The 14,995-nt window shown below is 43.5% G+C and overlaps 2 protein-coding genes across 2 annotated transcripts; one reads left to right on the top strand and one right to left on the bottom strand.

Moving 5' to 3' along the window:
* The first annotated feature begins 1,659 nt into the window (after positions 1-1,659).
* LOC132955760 (uncharacterized) lies at positions 1,660-7,370 on the top strand. Its single transcript, XM_061028760.1, has 5 exons — positions 1,660-1,842; positions 5,088-5,194; positions 5,307-5,399; positions 5,482-5,643; positions 6,761-7,370. The coding sequence occupies exons 1-5, from the start codon at positions 1,806-1,808 to the stop codon at positions 6,968-6,970; spliced, it is 609 nt and encodes a 202-aa protein (XP_060884743.1). The 5' UTR covers positions 1,660-1,805; the 3' UTR covers positions 6,971-7,370.
* Positions 7,371-12,404: 5,034 nt separating this feature from the next.
* On the bottom strand, positions 12,405-14,908 carry mrpl27 (mitochondrial ribosomal protein L27). Its single transcript, XM_061028208.1, has 4 exons — positions 14,804-14,908; positions 14,100-14,228; positions 13,058-13,125; positions 12,405-12,965 (listed from the first exon to the last, which is right to left on the bottom strand). The coding sequence occupies exons 1-4, from the start codon at positions 14,841-14,843 to the stop codon at positions 12,759-12,761; spliced, it is 444 nt and encodes a 147-aa protein (XP_060884191.1). The 5' UTR covers positions 14,844-14,908; the 3' UTR covers positions 12,405-12,758.
* Between the last annotated feature and the right edge of the window lie 87 nt (positions 14,909-14,995).

The raw sequence follows: 14,995 nt of genomic DNA, 5'->3' as shown, positions 1-14,995 counted from the left end.
AGCTCCCCAACCCAAGCATCAACCCCCCCAGTGTTGAAAAAGGAAGTAGATGCTGACGTGCAAAATCCTGCAGTTCCTGGAGTGTCCACTAGAGGCTGGCTGCAGAAGCACAGGAAGTCACATACACACCCATTCTAAAAAGCCTGTTTTTACAGCAGAGATTAACATGTTTACAGCCTGGTTCAAAAAAACAAACAGGTCTGATTAGTTCATGTCTCGATGGACACACACTGTACGGGGGGTGAATGTTTTGATGACTCATCAGTTTTGATTTGATGAAGGATAAGAGTTATTCACAATAAGGCGTGTAGCTGACGTGATTGACAGGTGGGCGCGGTGTAACGGTTTGTCAGGAGGCTTAAAACCCGCCTCAGCTCCAGCTCTCAGCCTGTCATTAGGTTGACTGAAAGTTAGACTGAGACAGCATTTCCAGCATGGAGACCGCCATCGATGGGACTCCAGCGCCCCCTACAGGAACAAACGGGTGATGACAAAAACTACAAAATAAAACAGGAAACACTGAGAAAAAAAAAACCCAATTAAATACACATAATTTAAACAAGCAACACAAAGGAAGACAGAGACAAAATAAAACAGGAAATGACATCCAAACACTGAAATAAACAAAATACAAAACTAAACCAGAAACTCATGACATATCTTTGGACCTGAGTGTTCTGACATGTTCTAGAAATTGTTGAAAGTTCACGCTTTCAAGGACGATTGATGGTGATAGAGAGGTTGCAGAGCTAACAAGGAGGTCATAGTCAGGCGATGATGTCACGGTTTGGAATATTTAAACGATGGGAAAAGACCCAACTGCAGAACTCCAAAAGTTTTAATGAACCAAAAAGGCAAAAACAAAGGCGTGCTTCTTCCAAGGTGCACAAAATCCTACTTAAAAATCACAACGTTAAGAGCAACAGGAAAATCTGATAAAAGGTCACGAGGAAAAACGACTGAATCTGAGTAACACACATCATTCCTCTTCTTTTTTCTTCTATCGACAAAGTTTGGTTTTTAAATGCAAGCGGTGCTTCCGAGGGTATGGAGGAGTGCTGTCAGATGGGGCCTCTATAGGGAGGTTTTCTGTCATTGCAAACTTTTGCACATTTTGAGCCCCTGCTGTGGTATAAGGTTTGTCCGGTTTGGCCCCTTACTGGCCTGGGGCCCCAAGCAGTTGCCTGCCTTGCCTATTGACAAGCTCTTCTGGAAAATGCATGAGGGCAGGAAGTAAAACTAGGCATAAAACACAGGGGGAAAGGACTACAAAATAAAACAGGAAACACTGAAACACACAGAGACCTCAGGAATAAAACAGTAAGAACAAACACATAGGAAGGTAAAGACAAAGTAAAACAGGAACCAATATCAGATTAATAAAAATATGATCTCACATAGTTTCTTATATTTTTGATTTTGAACGGCTGCCACCTCGTCCAGGTCTTTCTTCTCTTCTCAACAGGTGAACTTTGCACGTGTCTCCTTTAACTTCCACTAGAGTTTCCCCAAGAGGCGCTCTGCAGAGAGTTGTCTTTGAGTTTGAGCTTCTTGTGCCAACACTCCTCTGACTCCTCTGACTCTCTGTGTGTTAATATTTAGCCGATCGTTCATCCGGAGGGGGAGCCTTCTTTGTGTCCACAGTGTCTGTGTGTGTGAGAGTGTTTCTGTTCGCCCTCCAGCTGCAGAGGAAAGCAGAGATTTATTTGCGAGCTGAAGACGATGTGAGCAGAGAGCGAGGGAACTGTCTGAGCAGAGATTTCGATTTTCTTTTTAAAAGAGAGAGAGAGAGAGAGACTCATGTGATGGCTCCAGAGCTGCTTACTGTCATCATGGCTTCAGGTGAGACAACTCAAACTTTTTTTATTTCTCTGCATTGCCCAAATAAATCCTCCACTGAGGAGGAGGAGAAGTTACCACGTCTGTCTGCTTATTTTATCCAGTTTTCTAATGTGTAGTTTGTATAAACCTCCAACAAACACAAAGCGATGACTGAGGAGGGATGTGGGGAAATGTTTAAAGCAGCTGTCTTTGGGAGGTTTACTGTTTGTATACGTCTTTGTTTTGCAACTTTCAGACACATGGTCAACTAACAGAGCTTTTAAGAATCATGTTAAAAACAGGACATTAAAGCTGCCCTGGTGAAGCCCAGGTTTACAGTCTATAAAACGACCCTGCCTTTATTTGGGTCAGGCGCCAGTACGAGACGGGCCTTTCATTATTTTCAAACAAATCTCGTGCACAGTGAAGTCGGGGAACACTATAAAACTGTAAACTCGCAGCAGAAATAATATTGAACTGTGAAGTAGGATGTGGGTAAACTATTTTTTTTTAAATATAATTTTGGCTGAAGAGAGACAGGAAATGTTGGGAGGAGAGAGAGAGAGTGGGGGACGACAGGCAGCAAGGGGCCGAGGTCGGATTTGAGCCCACGGCTGCTGCGTCTACTACTGCAGCTTCTATACATGGGGCGTGCAACATAACCACTAGGCTACCGGCATTCACTGGATAAACAACTTAAAAGCAGGGTTGGTAATTTCCTCCAGATCCACCCATTAAGATTTTGGTTGAAATTGTCTTTAGGTCCTGACAGAAATTAATAACTCATGTGCTCTGAAAAAGGAACGAAGAAAATCTGTCATCTGTATCAGTTTGTAAGCCTGTAAAAACTTCAACCAATGTCTGCCACGAGGTACCAATCTGATGAACCAATCACACGCCTCCCTGTCTCTCTGCTCGCTCTCTACCTCTTGCATGAATGAGCCCACACTCAAAGCATGAGCTGAGGTCCGCTTCTGGAGCAATGGCGCTAGTGCATGTAAATGAGGGGCGTGGCTTTTGAGGGAGCACAGAGGGGAGGGGCTGGGTGCAGACGGAGACAGGGAATGAAGAACGCAGCAACAAATGTCAGTTTTTCAAAAATAAATCTTGTGTTAAAAAGTGTTGTACTTTTGATCACATAGAAGGAGCTGCTCTATCTCGTCTGAACGTCGTCATGGAGACGATGTGGATGTGTGGGCACTTCTTACAGTTCAGTCTGAACGTCTTCAAAGGGAGACTTTGCGAGTTAGAGTGCCCATGTTTCCTCGATCAAACATTCAGTCAGTCTGATATCCGATTAGTAAATTACGTCAATATCGGACACAATACCGATATTAGATCAGATCTGTCCCATCTGTACTTTGAATAAAGACGTTTCTGCTCTGTGACTCAGGAGATGGTCTGTGTTTTATGTTTGTGACTTGTTTAATGCCCTGCTTTCTGTCTTGGTCAGGACACATAAGTAATGAACGCTGAACGCAAAGGGGCCTCTAATGGAGAGCGACGGTCTTTGTCAAAACGTGCAGCATCACCAGGCTGGTAAAAAAAAGGGAGTGGGCCTTAAATTTGTACAGGCTTTGATTTGAAGTTTTACTGTACTTTAAAGAGAATTCTTCAGGATATGAAACAGACTGAAATTAATCAGTATTCCTTGCTCACAACATCAGTAAGATTTATATGTTTAAAGAAATGTTTTCACCGCTGCGTGATGAGTCTCTGAAGTGATCTACAGCACGCTGCTGAAAGAGCCTTTGTTTACATTTTCCCCCTCAGAGTTTCTCAATCAGTGAAACGTTACCAAACATAAGGAGCTGAGTGTGACTTTGTCTCACTTGTTTCGGAGCGATCTGATTGGATTAAAGAGGTTGGATGAGATCAAATCTTGAAGTCGGGTTGTTAAGAGGGAGGAATCAGATTTGCTAATCAGGATGTAATCAGATAATCTACTCTTCAGTTGTAATCATTTGTGTTTGTGCAGAATTTTTGAGCAAGACTGCTCAAAAGAATCTGGATTATCCTGATCGCAGTTGATCCCAGCTGGACTGTTCCTGCAATTAAAAACCAATCTTTATCTGTATAGCGCCAATTTGTAACTAATGTTATCTTGAGACACTTTACAAAGAGCAGGTTAAAGACCTTACTCATTGTTATGTTATCTTAAAAGACTGTAAGTCAATCAATCATGAGCACTTTACAACATTTAGCAAAGTTACAGTGGCGAGGACAAGGGACCTTTAAGAGGCCGAACCAGACTCATGATGAACAGCCGCCAACGTTCTTTATGTCTAAAGTTACTGATTGGTTTCGGACAGGTTTTTCAGCCGTTGCTGAGTTCCTTTATCCTGTTGTTGGTGTCGACTTTGGCAGAGACAGATAGATTTTTAAAGACCTGTGAGGACTTGATAACATTTAGCTTTAAAGGAGCTCTGACGCCTAGTGTTTAAAATGTGTACTGCAGTTCAAAATCAAAATATTGTAGAGAGCTGTCTCCCCCCGCCCCCTCCTCTCTAGAGTTGATGCTCACGCAGGTTGCCATGTGGTGGACACTGAAGCTTCAGTGTTTATCCAGCTCTACATCAGTCTGTAAACCTTTCTGTGTTCTAACCTCTCTCCATTTTTCAAAAGCATCTCCAATATTGATCCTAGTTTGAGCTCGTTTCTGCTCGTGGAGCTTATTAGAAACATGCAGAGGCTTTTTAGGTCGGGTACAATCACTTCTATCTGAACCAGTTCTCTTGCCCGCTTCCATCGCTGCAACACCTGTTGGTTTGACCTGATAACTGCTCTCATATCTGGCAAACCGAGGGGCGTCCAAAACGGCCGTGTGGGGGTGTCTTAAAACCGCCTACCTTCTCTGGTCCAAACAAATCCAGAGCATTCAGGACCAGAATCTAAAGTTAGAAGGAGGACATACTGGCTGCTGCATTGTTGTCAGAGAAGCCAGCACTTCAACATAGCATGTTTCCTTAATGTCTGATCATATAGTAAGGTCACTTTATCATTTCACTCACTACACATCTCACAGATCGGACCTTTAACTTTTAGAAACAACCCCAATATTTCTAGCTTGAATGCAGATTTACATGTTAAAGATTCAAGGTGAGTGTTGACTTTTATTCTTCTTCTTTTGTGCCAAAAAATGTCAGTTCTTGCGTTTGTTCAGCTGTAGAATATTCTGGCTCATGTGACTTTATAAAACTGTGTGATTTATGAACTCCTTTTCCGTCCTGAAGGTGTAACAGTGTCATGTCCCTCCTCCTCTTCAGGCTCATGTGTAGCCCTGTGTTTGGTGATCCTGATGCTGGTGGTGGTCTTCTACAGAAAAGATCCTATGTGCTGCAGATTCAGACCCGACAGCACTGAACACTACAGCGTAAGAACGACTACATGTCCTGAAAATACAACGCCTTTCATAATTAAACTAATGACTGCAGAGAAAGAGCAATAATACCATGTAGTCTTTCCCTGACTGTCTCTGTTTCCAGGATGACGCTCATCATTATCACAGCAGGCACTCTCTGATCAGCATCGCCCAGAATGAGCAAAGTGCCTCAAACCAGGGAGAAGCTGTACTGGAGGTAGGAAGCTGAATTATGATCGTTGAAGTACATCTGTGCAGCTGTGCAGAAGTGTCACAGGATATTTTTTTTTCATGCATAGCTTCCAGGAAGGCTGTTTATAATTGGGAAGCCAAATGACTACTACCTGAGCGGAGGTCTGCCCAGACTTCCGTCCTATGAGAGCGTTCGTAAGAAGGACCGGCAGAGACAGATCCACAACATGATCTCCGAGCGCTTCGGCCTCAGCGGCTGTCCAAATGAGGTGAGCAGACACAGAACAGTTTGGCTCTTCAGTTTCCCCGCGAAAATGTAGAAGACCTTTACCGCATTTCACCTTGACATAAAGATTCACTTACTCGCTTTCATTCCCAAAGTGAGAGGAGAAACTCCACACCACCGTGATGTCTGTGGGATGACTTTCAAACTGGAGTTGGGAAGTGTATTAGCCTAGCTTAGCATATAGAGAGTAAGCAGGGGGGAAATGCTAGCCTAGCTCTTTCCATTGTTAAAAAAATGCCTTTCAAAATCACTACAGCTCCTGAAGAAAAACAGGTAATCCACCTGTAGAGTGCCTCTGTGCAAGATGTCTGTCTTTGCATTTGTTGCCTGGTAGAGTCTCTACAGAACTCTGAACAGGGATGACCGAACTTAAAAATGTTAAATTGACACTTTCAGACTTTCCTTCTCATGTTCACCTTTCATGTTGTCAGTCTGTGAAACCTATAGAGAAGCTTTGCATGATTTGCAGCTCAAAATCCTCCTTATTTATCTGACACTGGCGTCAGTAAAAAAAAAACTCATTTCAGCCTCTGCCTGAAAATGCTACGTTTCAGCTGCTGTCTCTTTAAGGCCCCCCTCCCCATGTGCCCACTTTATTCTGATTGACCAGCTCTCTGGAAGCCCTCTGGGTGGGCAGAACGCTGCAGGGCTGCCAGAGGATGGATCTCAGAGGAGAAGAGAGGATGTGGATGGAAGCGGGCAAGAGAACTGGTTCAGATAGAAGTGATTGTACCCGACCTAAAAAGCCTCTGCATGTTTCTAATAAGCTCCACGAGCAGAAACGTGCTCAAACTAGGATCAATATTGGAGATGCTTTTGAAAAATGGAGAGAGGTTAGAACGCAGAAAGGTTTACAGACTGATGCAGAGCTGGCTAAACACTGAAGCTTCAGTGTCCACCACATGGCAACCTGCGTGAGCATGGACTCTAGAGAGGAGGGGGCGGGGGGAGAGACGGCTCTCTACAATGTTTAAAATTTGGACTGCAGTACCCATTTAAAACACTAGGTGTCAGAGTTAGATATTGCTCCTTTAAGTTGGGGTTTGCATCTTCAGATACATCTTAGTAACTATTTTCTTTCTCCATCTTTTTCATCCTAGCCTCCACCAACATATGAAGAAACCCTTCGCCAGTCGGTTGAAATTTCACCCTCACACCTGCACACTCTGGAAGTTCACCTGTCAGTCCACAGCCAGGACGGCTCCTCAAACCTCAACGAAGATACACACGACCCAAACCAGCCAGCCACATCACTCCAACACTCACCTTCCTCCTGTCCAGCACACAGCTCCACATTTCTGTCTATCTGAGGATCCTGGAGTTCTTTGCAAAGCCATATAAAGCGAAAGAGGGCTGCCGTTGTTTGAGCCAAGAGAGTTTGTGTCGATTAACCACAGAGCTTTTCTCATGCTAATGAATCTGACTCAAGCTGTACACTCCGAGAGTGCCGATGACACATCACTGCATTGTTCAGGCATTTACCAGCAGGTTTTAAATGGTGTGTTTTTCCAGGAAAAGTAAAATGGAAGGAGGGATCTAATGATGTGCCTCTTTAGAAACTGACCTGGATATTTTTGTATCAAAGCCTTCTCTGTATTTTCTTTGAATAGAAAATATTTTATACCAATTAAATCACAAATGTTTCAGTGTTTTCATTGGACTGGCATGGCTGACAGTAAATGTGACTTTTACAAAATGGCAAAGGTTAAACTACCAAAAGCAGCTTCTCCAAAGGAAGCAGATAGTGTCTTTTTTTTGGCCAGATAACGAAGTGAACATCGTAATTTTGTTTAAAGAACCAATAAAACAAATGCTCAATAAGAGATTACAGAAGAAAAACAACTGAATGCACCAACTGAAATGGTTATGTAACCAATATTTGTTTGGTGGCATAAGAGAAAACTTGAGGTGAAGTAAAGGTCAGTCGGTGTAATCATCTGAGGACCGTGAATATCTGATAAAACTCTCATGACAGTTTATCCAATAGATGTTAAAGGTCACATTCTCTGCAAAATCCACTTCACCATGTTTCTCTAATGTGTCCCTAGTCTGTCCACAAACCCCCCAATGATGAGAAAAGTCCATCCTCTCCGTCTTTTGCCTGCTCCACTTTTCAGAAAATGTGTGCTCAAACAGGCCGTTTGGAGATTTTCCCTTCATGACATCACAAAGGGCAGTAACCCCTCCCCCAGGTGGGTGACCCTCCCACAGCTAGTTGTTTGTTCTTCCCTCTGAGTCTGCCTTCTCACTGTAAACAATAGAGCATGGAGCGAGAAAGACCAAGACACCCAAGCCCTTCCAGAGAGGGGGCGTGGTCAGACACAGCTCATTTACATTTAAAGGTACAGACACAGAAACAGCCTGTTCTGAGCAGGGCTGAAATAGAGGGGTTTATAGACATGATCAAATACAGGATCAGAGTGGATTTAGAACTTCACAGACATGTTTTGGAGAGATCTGAGACTTATTTACACTGGTTTACAGAGGAGGATGATATGTGACCTATTACATTTTTCAGCGAAGACTAAACTGTCAAGTTTTTTGTCACTGGATGGGTTAAACTTTGACCTGCTGTTGGTGATAATAAATAGGTCAGGGGACTAAACAAAATAATAATCAATAATCAATTACTGCAACTAAAAAGCACAAAAAGCGAGGTAATATGAAATGTCAGTAAGCTTTATCCTCTGAGAAACCTGAATGTCATTTGGATCTTTTACAACAATTTATTTAAAATGTTTTAGATATTTTAGTCTGGACCAAATTGCTGGAAGATTTTCATCAGCAGAGATCAAACTTCACAGTTTGGTTGTCTTTTACATTTGGGTTAGAACATCATCTGGGGACCATGCATATCTGTAGAAAGTATCATGCCACTACATCGTGAGGATTTTTCACTGGGTGGGTATAAAGTTTTTGACATACTGGTGCTTGTAGTGGATACGCTCAGGAAAAACCTAAATATTTAGGATTTGTTATATTTGTAGTAAAGCACTTAAAGAATCACTGGACAGAGGATTACGTTGTAACTTTCTTAACTGTCGGTGCACATTCTTCACAACACACTGTCTCTACTTTCTGTATTCTCTAGAGTAACAACAGTCCCATTGTGCCACCTACTGACCTGAGAAGGATAAGCTTTCAGAACACAACAGGATTTATCCTCTGGGGATCACGAATGTGCGCTGAAAAATACTTTTTTACTTTTTAGATCTTTTTTTATATGCCGTTTCTTGACACATTTAGAGAGTGCAAAAGTTGTGTTTCTCATTAAAGTGTGCAGGATTCATCCTCTGGGGACCATGAATATCTGCACTATGTGATGGGTATCCTTCTAATCACTGTTGAGATTTCACTTTAAATCCGTCAGTGTCAGTATCTTGGTGTCCCAAGAGAAAGAAAAGGAGGTGATGTCAAAGATTGGTGGGCTTTATCCTCTGAGGACCAAGAAAGTTTCTTCAAATAAAAATTCTTCAATAGTTTATAAAATGTAAAGACCAAATCAAATAATTTTGTCTCTCCTATTACCTAGGCATAATAATGGAGTCCAAAAGGAGTGTTTCTTGTAAAAGTTTGCAGGTTTAAAGGAAGCATGTGCGACTTTTCCAGTAGATGTCGCCCTTGAGCACCCGCATGAAACCAAAACAAGCTGCTGTTTGGTCACACCTCCTCCATACTGAAGCCTCCAACCCCTCTCGTCTCATGTTCCCCAAAGGAGTTATCAATTAAAACTCTTACTAACATCCAAATAATCAGTGAGTATGTTCTTCTTCTCTCTAGTCCTTGACTGAAACAGCTTTTATACACAAGGGGAGGAGCCGGCCGTCCCGTCCATGTAAACACGGCTCTGACAACAACACAGCCAGCGGGACTTGAGCTTCTCACTCATTGTAGACAGTCATGACTCAGAGACACATTTACACAGGATAGACTTGAACTGCTGTATTTATATGTAACACGTCACACATTCTTCCTTTAATTATCTGGGGACCATGGAATGTCTGTACAAAGTATTGTGCCTCTACTATTACAAATTGCAAAAGCTATGTCTTAAGGAGGTTACTTCGGTATCAGACCGTGCTCTGCTTAAACAGTAACTCATCTCTAACGACTTCCGCTCTGAGTTTGAGAGTTAAAGTACGACAGCGGGGTTACTCTTTAACTCTGATCAAACACTCAAGACAAGTACTTGCACTGTGAAAAAAAAAAAAATACTTCTTGTGCATCTATTGAGGAGGTCCTGACCTGACCTGGACTGTCAACAGAACGTGGTTATTCAGTAACTGGTCCTTTTCTTAAAGGCGGAGAACATGTTCAGTGTAAGACATACCGAGATGCTTAATACACACAGTTTATAATCCGTCAGGCGTGGAGATCACAGTGACCCATGAGCAGAGATTCATCCTCCAACACGTCTCTTCTAACTCCTCACATCAATCATCAGTTCTGCTTCATGACAGCGCTCGCCCTCCCGTTCAGAGTACCAGGCGTCACCCTCACTCCCTCCGCATACCACCGCTGCACTCTCTCCGGTGTTCAGATGTTCCTTTCACTGATACGCTTGTACAAGGGGGGGAAGTTCATGTGAAGTCATGATTAAGGGAGATTATCAATCAAGGGACTGGTGGATCATAAACTTCAGATTTCATCTTTGCATGAGAAGCAACATAAAAGTGCAGTTTGAGTATTTTTATGGTGCAGATCAGGAGCCAGTGCAGTAAATCAATAATGAGTGTGCGACATCTTGTGGTCAGATTTTGGTATTGCACTCTCAAAATCAGAAACTGGAATGAGGGATCCTTTTTCATGCTTTTGACTACCAGTTTTTAGGAATGTATCCAGGCATTCATCCATTATCTACACTGCTTTTCCCGTCTGGGGTCACGGGGGGCTGGAGCCGACCCAAGCTGTCGTCTGGGGTTACACCCTGGACTGTTCACCAGCCAATCACAGGGCTGACATACAGAGAGAGAGACAACCAGCCACACTCACATTCACACCTACGGACAATTTAGAGTCACCAGTTAACCTAACGAGCATGTCTTTGGACTGTGGGAGGAAGCCGGAGTACCCAGAGAGAACATGAGAACATGTAAACTCCACACAGAGAGGCTCCTGTCAGACGGGGATTCAAACCAGGAACCTCCTCACTGTGAGGCAACACCGCTAACCACTGCACGTGTATTCAATCTGATGGCTGAAATTAGATTAGAATTAGTCTCGGTAAGTGTGTTCTTGACTACAATACTAGTGCGCGTGTCCCATGTATGGATGCTCTAGTCCTCCAAGTGGGCAGCCCGGGTTCGAATCCGCCCTGTGGCTCCCTTCCCTCATGTTGTTCCCCGCTCTCTCTCTCTCTCTCTCCCTGATGCCTGACTCTATCCACCCTCCATCCAACTAAGAGGCAGCCATGACACATAAAGTGAGATATCGTCTCCAAAGCTGGAATGACCATGATATAAAACATCATACTTTAGTCCGGCTGTGTTTTTGGTTTCTTCTCTTTCTGTTCAGACATTTTACACCATCTGGTGGTCACCTTTATGTACTGCACTTCTCAAATCTATCTTCTTAAAAACAAACTTTTCTGGGAGAGCTTCTTCTGATGTCACAACCGTCTTATGAACATAAACGTGACTAATTTTGACGATGGGTGTTCTTACTTTAAGGATGAGAAACTTTGATATACGGAGCTTATGAAGTTTTGTTTTGACTTTCAATTTTCGCCTGAACTACATGTGTGTTTAAGTGTGCATATTTCCAAAATGTCAAGTGGTATTGATTGAAATTGTGCTTAATTGTAATTAATAGCTGCATGTGAACATCCAGACTTAATTCGGTGAAGTTCTGTTTTTGATTTTCAGAGACATGTGATAAATCAGGAGCTGTACCTTTTAGGAAGAGCCTTAATATTCCCTATTTTTCAGTTTGAGATGCAAAAAAAAACAACCAAAGAAAGTCATTTAATGGTAAAATATTGTCATACAACTAACCATTACATAAACTTGTTAAATTGTTAGTGCTTTCTAGTTTAAATTGCTTTGTGCTAACTCGGGGTAGAGGTATCTCAACTCTGAGGGGCCTCTATTACTCGAGTTTATTGACTGTCCAATCTTTGGTGACTCAGCGATTTTACTGTTTTTATTCATTTAATCTGTTTTATGTGCTATGTTTAATTCTTGTAAAGCACTTAGTACCGTCACAAAAGTGCTAGGAGGGCTGTGGCTCAGTTAGTAGAGTCGGTCGTCTCTCAACTGGAAGGGCGAGAGTTTGATCCCCAGCTCCTGCAGCCACATGTCCGATGTGTCCTTGGGCAAGACACTTAACCCCAAGATGACACAGGGAAGAGAGAATGTTACAGTTTCAGAAGGTTATTTTAGATTTAACTTACACTTTTAAAGATGTTGGTTGAAATTGTCTTGCTCTGAAAAATGAACAAAGAAAATCTGTCATCTGTATCAGTTTGTAATCCTGTAAAAACTTCAACCCATGTCTGCCACGAGGTACCAATCTGATGAACCAATCACACGCCTCCCTGTCTCCCTGCTCGTGCTCTAGCCCTCACTCAAAGCATGAGCTGAGGATAGCTTCTGGACCAATGGTGCTCGAGCATGTAAGTGAGAGGGCGTGGCTTTAGTGGGAGCACAGAGGGGAGGGTGGGTGCAGACGGAGCACTGAGGGAATGCTACTTCAATAAATTACCCACCCTGCCTTTAAGTGAGAAGTAAATAAAAAGATGTCCGCCACTTTCTTCAGATTTTTATGTATAAAACTTGAATACAGAACGTACAGCACATATTCTCGTTACGTCTGTTCTTTAAGGATGTACGAGCAGACACACTTCTCACCTCGTCTCTGACCGTGACGACCATTTAAAGGATAGCTCGGGGATTTCATTCCACGTATAAATAAATGACAAAAAAGTCCAGTTGATTTTCTTCAGGTGGCAAAAGTGAAACGATCTGTAATGGCTGAAAAGTAACCTCTAAGAGCAAACACTCCAAATCAAAGTGTGTCCCCCAGCTGTCAGTCAAAGCGAATTCTTCCTGATCCCGCCCACTTCTGGAACACGTGGGAGGATAACGAGTCCGGTCAGATTTACACCATGTCCACCAGTTTGAACTTGCCCTCCTGTTTGACCGGCAGGACGTTGACGAAGGTCTTGTAGAGCACGGCCCCTTTGGGCAGCTTGGTGATGATCTGCGTGGACTCGGGGCTGCGCGGTGCCGGGATGTAGACCTCCTTTGTGAAGCGGACGTAACCGTCCTCCAGAGCGTACAGCGTCTTATTGGTCCCCATCCCCACCTGAGGAGAGGGAGGACGAGATTCAGGATCGGGACGTGTTGGCGTCGACTGCATCAGATCGACACTTTTAGAAACAGAAAGGAAAAACTTACATGAGCGCCCGGCTGATACCTCATCAGCCTCTGAGTAGCCAGAATGTTTCCTGCATGGACGAAGTTTCCTGGTAAACAAAAGGAAACAGACGTTAGCTGATTTATCAGGTGCAGGTCATCTCATGGCTTTCATATAGAACCATGTATACTTTTTTTTTAACGCACAGGATGTAATCTCCACCACCGGGGGGGGGGAGCCTAAATCAAAACGATGACAAGATGACATCAAGGCAGGGACAGGGAATCAAGAAACATTCAAACTGGGCCCCTCCTCCAGGGCTCATCGCCCCCCAGAAGCTCACACTCACTGCAGGACGTTGTGTGTACGTTTACTGCTTGTAGCTACACTGCAAGCTAACTCACGCTTGCACAAGTTAACCACCGGTGTTTGTCTCCTGCCTGTCCAACAGGAAGCAGACCAACTCCACGTCCACGGGTAAAAGACAACACAAGGTTCACCCTCGTTTTAGAATGAGCTTTATCCGCTTGGTGTTTCTCCTCACTGTGATCATATTTTCTCTTCTTTGCTGCTACGTCCACGTCCGTCATATTCACCGGTTTGAATCGCGTCCAATCACTGAATTGTATCCACTCCTAAACTCACCTGCTGCGCTGTCATTGGCTGGAGGAAACACACCAGCTCCGCCCAGAAACGAGTCAACCAGAACAAACCAGAACAGTAAAATCCAGTCAGAGGACAGAGTCTCTGCAGACACAGTCACCACCACACCACATGTATGGAGGCTCAGAAGGGACGATGGAGCAGCTTTACTTTAGGAGAAGTCTGTGTTTTATTTTGAAGGGACAAGCTGCTGACTCTGTCTTAAACTTTACTCCGACAGAGAGGCCTTCTTTTCTTGAGTTCTTCATGATTCAAAACATATCGCCCTGCTGGACCCTTCTACTGAAAACCAGCCCCCCCCCCTCTCCACCCTGTGAGTATCCACATGACACCTCAAGAGCTTCTCGGACATCAACACCTCCTGCAGTTTAGACATCAAGACGACACGAAGGGATCCTCTCAAATATCGAGAGCATTTACCGTCCTGTTTCTTGAAGCCGTATCTCCTGCCGGCGCTCTTTCCCCCGACGTTCTTACTGCTCCCTCCAGACTTCTTCGACGCAGACCTCACAGAGTCCAGGAGAGCCGAGCGACCAGGTGACAGCAAACCTGAATCCAGCAGAGCAGAGAAAGTCAGGTTCAGTGTCACTCACATTCAGCGTGATTGTATTCCAGTCACTCATACTAGAGCACTGCCGTCACCGGCGATGTTACGATACCTTGCGATGCAATTAAAAATAGGTGACGCGATTTATTATGATTTTTAAAAATATTGCAATCGGACTGGAACTGAATGGAAGTGGATCGATGCATCTCTGATTCAAAGCCTCTACAACCTAAAGCATTGTCCTCCAACACCTTGAATCTACTCTAAAAGATTCAAAGAGAAGACTGAAGCTTCCAGCACATGAATACGAAGTGATGAGTCAGGCTCTTGAGATGTGTTCACAACCTGATAAAGAGTATCTAAAGATTTAAGGCACTGAGAAGCTGCATGCATGTTTTTAAAACATCACCATAATCAATCAGGGGCACGAGAGTAGCATGAACTCTAAACTCCTCTTTAACGCACTTCATGTTTCCTGAAACTTCTCACACTCTCAATTAAAAACAAACATAAACACATAAATGTTTCACAATCAAAGGAGATCATCTCAAACGTGTTTTATTGAAGAAACTGTTACCTGCTCTGGACCTGAGCATCAAGGACGCCAGCGCTGCCATCTTGAATGACGTTACATACGTAAAGATTCGTGTAGCTTCTTCTTGGTGTTTTCTGGAGGTTGGAAAACGGCGTATACCGCCGCCTAGTGGTACGGAGGGTGGATCGTAATGTCTTAATGGGTACTACTCTGTAAATAAAATAAAGTAAAATA

The sequence above is a fragment of the Labrus mixtus genome, chromosome 21 (assembly GCF_963584025.1).
Source record: "Labrus mixtus chromosome 21, fLabMix1.1, whole genome shotgun sequence".
Lineage (NCBI taxonomy): Eukaryota > Metazoa > Chordata > Actinopteri > Labriformes > Labridae > Labrus > Labrus mixtus.
This window is presented reverse-complemented; position numbering and strand designations above follow the sequence as displayed.